Source organism: Paroedura picta, chromosome 1 (genome assembly GCF_049243985.1).
Source record: "Paroedura picta isolate Pp20150507F chromosome 1, Ppicta_v3.0, whole genome shotgun sequence".
NCBI classification, from domain to species: Eukaryota; Metazoa; Chordata; class Lepidosauria; order Squamata; family Gekkonidae; genus Paroedura; species Paroedura picta.
In genome coordinates, this window is record NC_135369.1 from 19678782 (window position 1) to 19687344 (window position 8563).

The window sequence follows — 8563 nt, forward strand, 5'->3', positions numbered from 1 at the left end:
CTCCTAACCTTCAGGCACTAGCAGGGGCATGAGCAAGAGTTCCCCTAACAAGACAGTTCCCGTAACCAAAAGGGAGCAGCCAAGGGTTGCACGGACATGAAGGTAAGATTCCTATGGTGTGTTTCCATAAGGCAGGTAGCATGTTCTCAAGACGGATGAACTCAAACTTGTCCAAACTAGGAAACAGCTTGTGAAATCTTCAATCGCTTAATCACAGATGATGAAGGCATGGACATCCACCTTCAGTAACCAAGTGGGGCTTAGACTAATGGAACATTGTACTCATCCATCACTTTTGAAACTACCACGAGAGTCAAGAACGCTTCCAGAGGGCTATCTTTCAACAAGGTCATTATCTGAACAATGGTTTCCAGCCTCTTAGGTACAGTGGCCCACCAGTTCAAATTAACTTATTCCGGTGACCTGTCTAGGGCTGGCCCAAGGCTTTTTGGTGCCCCAGACAAATGATGACCTTGTCACCCCATCGAGTTCACCATTCCGTTCTCTACAGATGTTTCTGAGAAACCAACCAACATGGCATGATGGGCACAGCTGCCTCCACCATGATGATGATGATGATGATGATGATGATGATGATGATGATGATGATGAAGAGTTGGTTCTTATATGTTGCTTTTCTCTACCCAAGAGAGTCTCAAAGCAGCTTACATTCGCCTTCCCTTTCCTCTCCCCACAACAGACAACCTGTGAGGGAGGGGAGGCTGAGAGAGCCCTGATCTTCCTGCTCGGTCAGAACAGCTTTATCAAGGCTGTAACAAGCCCAAGGTCACCCATGTATTTTGCATGGTGGCTTCCATTTGTGGAATGACTTGCCTAAGTAGGTCAGTAGGGTCCCCCACACTTCTGTCATTCCACAGCATGTGCAGAATGGTAACGTTCAGGAGGATTTATCGCATACTTTATTTCAGCTACAGGTCCCCAACCTGCTACAGGCTGCAGGCACTTTTAGAATTCTGGACTACAAAATGGCTGCTGTAAGAGGTGGAGCCAATCAAAGAATGGTCAGGAGGGAGCTCATGTTGCCTGCCACAAGCCACTGTGCGGGAGTGGCAGACTATAAATTGAATGAATGAATGAATGAATGGTTGAATGAATGAATGAATGAATGAATGAATGAATGAATGAATGAATGAATGAATGAATGAATGAATGAATTTTTCCTGCATTTCAGGCAGGGGCTGTGTTTGGCTGCCTTTTAGAATGAACATATTGCTTAAAACGTTCCCTTGCTTATATACAGTCTACCTTCAGTCATGCAGTGAAGATCCGTGTGCTGTGGTGAACAGGTGTTGCTGAAGCAGCTATTAAAAGCATGCACAGCCAATCACAAGCCCTGCTGGACAGATGTCTCACCTGACCCCTCCCACTTTCAGAAAATACTTGGCAAGGGCCTGGAGATCACTGCCTTAGGCAGCTTGTTGTCCTTTTCATTCTGGACCGGCATATTGTTCATGGGATATCTTAGGCTGTAGGAATACATCATTTTTATTCTAAGACCTGCCTTGAGTCGTAGCAAGAAAGACCGTTTCTAAATCAAACTAATAAATAACTTAACTGGAACCATTTGCTCAGCCCAATGGAAGGAAAATGTGTTTGGAACAGATTCTTATTTATTTCCAGCCTCTCCTTTAGAGAAACGTCTATATTAAACACATTACAGCAACAGTTAGAAAGCAAAGGCTACAGCGGTTACAAGAGGAAGCCTTTGGGGGTAAGCCACAGCATGGGAAGCACCGGACCTTAGAAATGTGGACTATACAGAACGACGCCAAGTAGAACCCCAGACGTGATCCTTCTTCCAGTTCTCCATGTGCCGGATACAGCTGATCTACACCGGCCCATAGAATCGGCGGTAAGCTTCCTCGAAGCCAATCTGGTCGGCCAGTTCATCACAATCGACGCTCAGCTCACAGATCTCTCGATGACTTTCAAGGACGGAGACCGCAGCCGGAGCTGCAACAGCATTGGCCCTGCAGGAGAACAGAAATTCAGGAAGTCGACCTCCTCTTCTGACCATTAGCAGGGCTGACACCCCGTGAGAAAAGCCATTAGCCGAGAAACTGCACAAGGCATGGACTGAATCTGAACAAATGTGTAGTTCATTGTTTTAAGTCCTCCCACCCCCAGGGATGAATGGAGACCGGAGCATGCAGGAGTGGGGCCACAGAGGACTGCATTGGGGTGGAGGCTAAATTTGTTTCCCAGTGACTGAGAATCAAGCTTGCTCCTATCGGCATATACACACCACCATAGTCCCCTCCCATATTCTGAATCGTAGTCACGCTGCAACATGAAAGACTATTGGGATTTGGCTTTTATGTGTACAGGTAGTGCTTACAATGGGGAAAAGGGCTTTTCTTTTTTCTTTTGTTACTTGCCATGCTTCTCTTAAATCTTGTGCAAAGATGTGTAAGTACTCAAATGTGTGCTAACCTTCCGTTTCATAGAATCATAGAGTTGGAAGGGGCCAGGTAGGCCATCTAGTCCAACGCCCTGCTCAATGCAGGATCAACCTAAAGCATCCAGGATAGGTATCTGTCCAGCCACTGCTTGAAGAGCCCCAGGGAGGGGAACCTCAAACCTTGCTTAGGCAGCCCATTCCATGGTTAAACGACTCCGACTGAAGCTTAAATGCATTACTACAGGTCCTCTCCTCTGCTGCCAACAGGAACTGCTCCAAGTGACAACCTTTCAAGTACTTCAAGAGAGCCATCATGACTCCTCTCAACCTCCTCTTCTCCAGGTTGAGAATTTCCAAATACCTTGTAGGGCTTTTCTTCTAGCTGATTCTTACCAGACTACACCTCCTTACTGAACAGGGCTGGGGATCTTTATTTCTCAGCGATCTTCAGAACAGCTGCTTGGTCCTTGGGATCCTTCCCATTGTTGGGATCTGGCTGGATTTCAGCTCTCGGAACTCTCTGGGGGACTCCTGGAGCCACCTTCAGACCCGCTGGAGAGCCCCCTCATCCCTCCCTTAGGACGGTGTATGTTGACATTTACCCTTGAGGATTCCGTGCCTGTCTCTTCACTATCTCTGCACTGTCGCGCCTGGAGACGAAAGCTGCCAAGGAGAAGAATCAGGTGGTCACTGCCAAGAAAGGCTTTGCAACTAACAACACCCTAAACCAGGGGTAGTCAAACTGTGGCCCTCCCGATGTCCATTGACTGCAATTCCCACGAGCTCCTGCCAGCGTTCGCTCATGGGAATGGTAGTCCATGGACATCTGGAGGGCTGCAGTTTGACTACCCCTGCCCTAAAGATCACCACTTTGGGTTGATTCCAGTTAGGGGTGGTTCCGAATTTCTCATCCCTGCCGTCTCACCCCAATTCCCATTCGGATCTCATGGTTCTGTGCTGTTAACAGTGGTGGTTCCTCTGGAGCAAGAAGCCCTCTGCTGGTAGAGAAGGCCATTGTGTGCTGGTGGAAGGCGCCACTGTTAGAAGAATTTGACCTCCACGTGGATGAGTAGAAAATTAATTTGTTTAGAAGTCACGGTCATAAGGGAGTATACTGCATTCTATACAAATCTTTATTTTTTTTTAAAGATAAAAACTCCCTTTCGAGATCGAACAGTCCCTACCCTAAGCATAGATTATTTATTTATACAATGTTAACTAAATAGCCACTGTTATATAACTATGAGAATGTGCTTTGTTTGCACATTATATTTGTATATGCTGAAGAAGCTTGTGGACAAAATGCATAGGGAATTTTTTGCAAAATAATACAATATCTTTCCTCCCCTCTTATTTCTACCTTTAGCCTTATTTTTATCTCTTCATGACTGGTGCAGCTACTATGTTAATTTCTCCTTACGAAAATAATGGGAGAACAAAAGCCCAAGCCCAGGGGGACCTTGAAGACGAACCAAGTGTTATTCAAGGCATAAGCTTTTGTGAGTGCAAGAATGCTTATTCAAGTACACTGAAATGGAAGTCATCTCTGTATATTCCAGTTTGGTCTTTGCTCTAGAGCAGCAGATTAGCATACGACATAATAAAGGTGCTGAACAGATGCAAGGACCAAACTGGAATAACAAACATAGCGTTTAATTCTGGGGGAAACATAGTGAAGGGGATAAATATTTCAAAATTGGAGATTCGTGGGCAGATGTACCCTTCTTCACTGTGAAATGCTGAGAGCCATTAACTGAAGCACCTTCTGATTTCTGCCAAGGAATAGTACAAGCCTCCTTAATTTTGCAACAGGTTTTTATACTTGAATTCTTTACCAGTGCAAAATTTGGCAACTCAGGCTGCTGAATGTGAGGTTTCAGGGGCAGAAGTTCAGCACACTCACCTACTTCAGAATGTAAACTGGGATGGGATTAAACAAGGACAGCAGAAGGATATTACCCACTGCAGCAGGAATAGCAGAACACCACTGCTCCGACAGATCAAAATATCATCTACCCAAGCATTCAGTGTCTGCAGTGGCCAAACAGGTCCATCTGAGAGGCCCGCAAGCAGAGCATGAAAGCCTGAGCCCTCCCCCATGGTTTCCTCCCCAGCCCCTGACATTCAGTCAACTGCCCCTGAAACTGGAGGTTCCACTTAGCAGCTAACGGGTAGACCTCTCTTTCACCAGGAGTTTCTCTAATTGCCTTCTAGTGACCTCTGCTGGGCCTCTGGGGAAATGCAGCAGCAGCCTCAGCGTGAGCAAATCTTTCTTGAGCATTCCTCTCACTTTCTTAGAAGAAAGACAACAGGGGGGATAACTGACCTTCGGAACTGGGTGAGTCATTGGAGCGAGCCCTGTCACCTGCAGAAAAGATAAATGAACAAGAATGTAACTGTCCCACTGCCAACTGTGATTGAAACCAGGGCAGCAGGCCCAACATGTCACTGGGCAGCGTGTAGGGTGGGGACCAGCTGATCTCCAAAGGACCAAGATCCGTTCCCCTGGAGAAAATGGCTGCTTGGGAGGGTGGGGCCTATGGCATGATGCCCTGCTGAAATCCCTCCCCAGGCCCCGCCTCCAAAATCTCCAGGTGTTTCCCAACACAGAGCTGGCAACTTTAGAGTACTAGAATTGGATCCAGTATGCTGGGAATCTCTTACAATCACAACCTCTCTAGTCCTCATGACTCTGAAGATCAGTTTGGAAGCAGGGGTTGGGGCAATGCTTGCCGAAATCAGAGCGGGTCAAGAGTGGGAAGAATAATTGGAAGAATCGGAACGAGAGACAGGCTTCGAATAGGAGAGCAAGACCAGTCCGAAATTTTGAGAGCAACCATAGAATCAGACAGTTGGAAGGACCCAAACAGGCCATCTAGTCCAGCCCCCTGCTTGATCCAGGATCACCCTCATGCAGTGGTTCCCAAGCTTTTGTGGGCTCCCTAATCACATCCCTAGTGCCCCCCTTCACATCACACACACACAAACACACAACTCTTTTCCTGGTGTGGTCTACTGCAAATTCAATACACTTCTTTTTAGGTTGTTGTGCAATGATCATATTTTAGTCTGGGGGGGGGAAGGTTCTTTTTAAAAGTCATTTGTAAAAGCCTCTTTGGGTCCTCGTGGTGTGTGTGTGTGTGTGTGTGTGTGTGTGTGTGAGAGAGAGAGAGAGAGAGAAAGCTGGGTAAATCCCATGGCCAGGAGCAAGCAGAAGGAGGCTTTTCCAGCCTCTCAAAGTTGGGGACTTTGGGGGAAGGCTTGCCAACCTTGAGTTAAGAAATCCCTGGAGATCTGGGGTGGAGCCTGGGAAGGACAGTCAGAGGAGGGGGAAGGAACTCAGCAGGGATATGACCCCATCCAGCCCACCTTCTGAGGTTGCTGTCGTCTTCATGAAGCTAAGCAGGGTTGGCCCTGGTCAGCACTGGGATGGGAGGCCACCGAGGAAGCCCAGGGTCGCTACTACCCAGAGGCAGGCAATGGCAAGCCCCTCTGGGACGTCTCTCTCTAGGAAAAAGCCCCTGAAGCAGGAAGAGTCGGGCTGCTCCCTGCCCCCAAATCCCTCATCTCCCCCTGGATCTTTCCACCTCTTTTAAACTGGAATTGCTGGGGACAAAACCCAGGGCTTTCGGCAGGCCAGGCAGGAGCCCCCCCTCCCCCACAGAACCCTTGCCTCTCTGCCCAGCCTGGAGAAGATAAGGTAGCAACGGACAGGAGAACGCTAGCAGCAGCAGATCCACAGATTATCCTAAACCCAGAAACGTGACGGTTTCTGCACTTCCTCTTACCTCCGCGGCAAAGGCACAGCGTCACTGTGGCCAACAGGGTCAGCAGAGTTAACATGCGCATGCTGGCTGTTGCTCGCTAGTGAGTCTTCTCAGCCCGTGTGAAGATGCTTGCTCGCTTGGCTGGCCGTTCCTGTTTCCCCCTCCTGGAATTCTGCTCACCATTTATATCATTCCAGAAGCCTGTGGCTTGGCAAGACACGAGCGATGGGCAAATCCCTCTCCCGTTTGCTGTAACCGCAGGAGCGGCAGGTCCCCAAGTGCCGTTGCCAGATCTATTTTGGAGCTCATCTGTCGGGGAGGAAGGGAGCCAGCTCCCGAGGGCAGCTGTGGCTTATGGCTAGGCATGTCTGCCAAAGGGGAAACGAGCCCATCAGCATGTGAAGGGGGCGGAGAAGGATAGGAACGGTCCAGGTGGGTAGCTGTGTTGGTCAGCAGCAGAAGAGCAAGATTAGAGTCCAGCTGCCCCTTAAAGACCAGCAAAACTTGAAGGCTTCTACCCTAGACTCATAGAATCAGTTTGGTGTAGTGGTTAGGAGTGCGGACTTCTAATCTGGCATGCCAGGTTTGATTCTGCACTCCCCCACATGCAGCCAACTGGGTGACCTTGGGCTCTCCATGGCACTGATAAGGCTGTTCTGACTGGGCAGTGATATCAGCGTTCTTTCAGCCTCACCCACCCCACAGGGTGTCTGTTGTGGGGAGAGGAAAGGGAAGGCGACTGTAAGCCGCTTTGAGCCTCCTTCGGGTAGGGAAAAGCGGTATATAAGAATCAATTCTTCTCCTTCTCCTTCTCCTTCTTCATAGTTGGAAGGAACCTCCACGGTCATCTAGTCCAACCCCTGCACAAGGCAGGAAACTCAGAACAACCTGTCCCCCCAATGCCATGCCCAGATTATGCCCCTCCCCGCCCTATGCCAAAAATCAGAATCCCTAACCCAGTGGTTCTCAAGCTTCCTAATGCCACAACCTTTAAATACAGTTCCTCATTTTGTGGTGACCACAACCATAAAATTATGCAAGGGTTCTTTCACAGAAATTAAACCCAAACTGACCCATGGCGTGAAGATCCATTGCTCATGATTGTATATAAATTGGCGGGTGCCTTCAGGAAGAGCGGTAACAGAGGCAGCGCCTCCGCCCCCCACCCCCCCGGCCAAGCTGCTCGCCCTGCCGCAACTCCGTTGAAATGGTCATTCAACCCCAAAAGGGGTCCTTACCCCAGGTTAAGAACCACTGCCCTAGAGAGAGAGGTTGTCGAGAGGCATTTAGCTGCACTGGATGAGTTCAAATCCCCTGGTCCGGATGAAATGCACCCGAGAGTACTCAAAGAACTTTCCAGAGAACTTGCACAGCCCTTGTCCATCATCTTCGGAACCTCTTTAAGGACTGGAGATGTCCCGGAGGACTGGAAAAGAGCAAACGTTATTCCGATCTTCAAAAAAGGGAGGAAGGATGACCCAGGAAACTACAGACTAGTGAGTCTGACCTCTGTTGTGGGGAAGATAATGGAGCAGATATTAAAGGGAGCGATCTGCAAACATCTGGAGGACAATTTGGTGATCCAAGGAAGTCAGCATGGATTTGTCTCCAACAGGTCCTGCCAGACCAACCTGGTTTCCTTTTTTGACCAAGTAACAGGTTTGCTGGATCGGGGAAATTCGGTTGATGTCATTTACTTGGATTTTAGTAAAGCTTTTGACAAGGTTCCCCATGATGTTCTGATGGATAAGTTGAAGGACTGCAATCTGGATTTTCAGATAGTTAGGTGGATAGGGAATTGGTTAGAGAACCGCACTCAAAGAGTTGTTGTCAATGGTGTTTCATCAGACTGGAGAGAGGTGAGTAGCGGGGTACTTCAGGGCTCGGTGCTCGGCCCAGTACTTTTTAACATATTTATTAATGATCTAGATGAGGGGGTGGAGGGACTACTCATCAAGTTTGCAGATGACACCAAATTGGGAGGACTGGCAAATACTCCGGAAGATAGAGACAGAGTTCAACGAGATCTGAACACAATGGAAAAATGGGCAAATGAGAACAAGATGCAATTTAATAAAGATAAGTGTAAAGTTCTGCATCTGGGTCAGAAAAATGAAAAGTATGCCTACTGGATGGGGGATACGCTTCTAGGTAGCACTGTGTGTGAACGAGACCTTGGGGTACTTGTGGATTGTAAACTAAACATGAGCAGGCAGTGTGATGCAGCGGTAAAAAAGGCAAATGCCATTTTGGGCTGTATCAACAGAGGCATCACATCAAAATCACAAGATGTCATAGTCCCATTGTATACGGCACTGGTCAGACCACACCTGGAGTACTGTGTGCAGTTCTGGAGGCCTCACTTCAAGAAGGA

At 48.3% G+C, this 8563-nt stretch overlaps 1 protein-coding gene across 1 annotated transcript; it reads right to left on the reverse strand.

Annotated features, from left to right (window-relative positions):
* Positions 1-1613: 1613 nt before the first annotated feature.
* Positions 1614-6365, reverse strand: BGLAP (bone gamma-carboxyglutamate protein). The gene is made up of 4 exons (XM_077325108.1): positions 6211-6365; positions 4749-4787; positions 3025-3085; positions 1614-1991 (listed from the first exon to the last, which is right to left on the reverse strand). Exons 1-4 carry the CDS (start codon positions 6269-6271, stop codon positions 1850-1852), a joined length of 303 nt encoding a protein of 100 aa, XP_077181223.1. The 5' UTR covers positions 6272-6365; the 3' UTR covers positions 1614-1849.
* Between the last annotated feature and the right edge of the window lie 2198 nt (positions 6366-8563).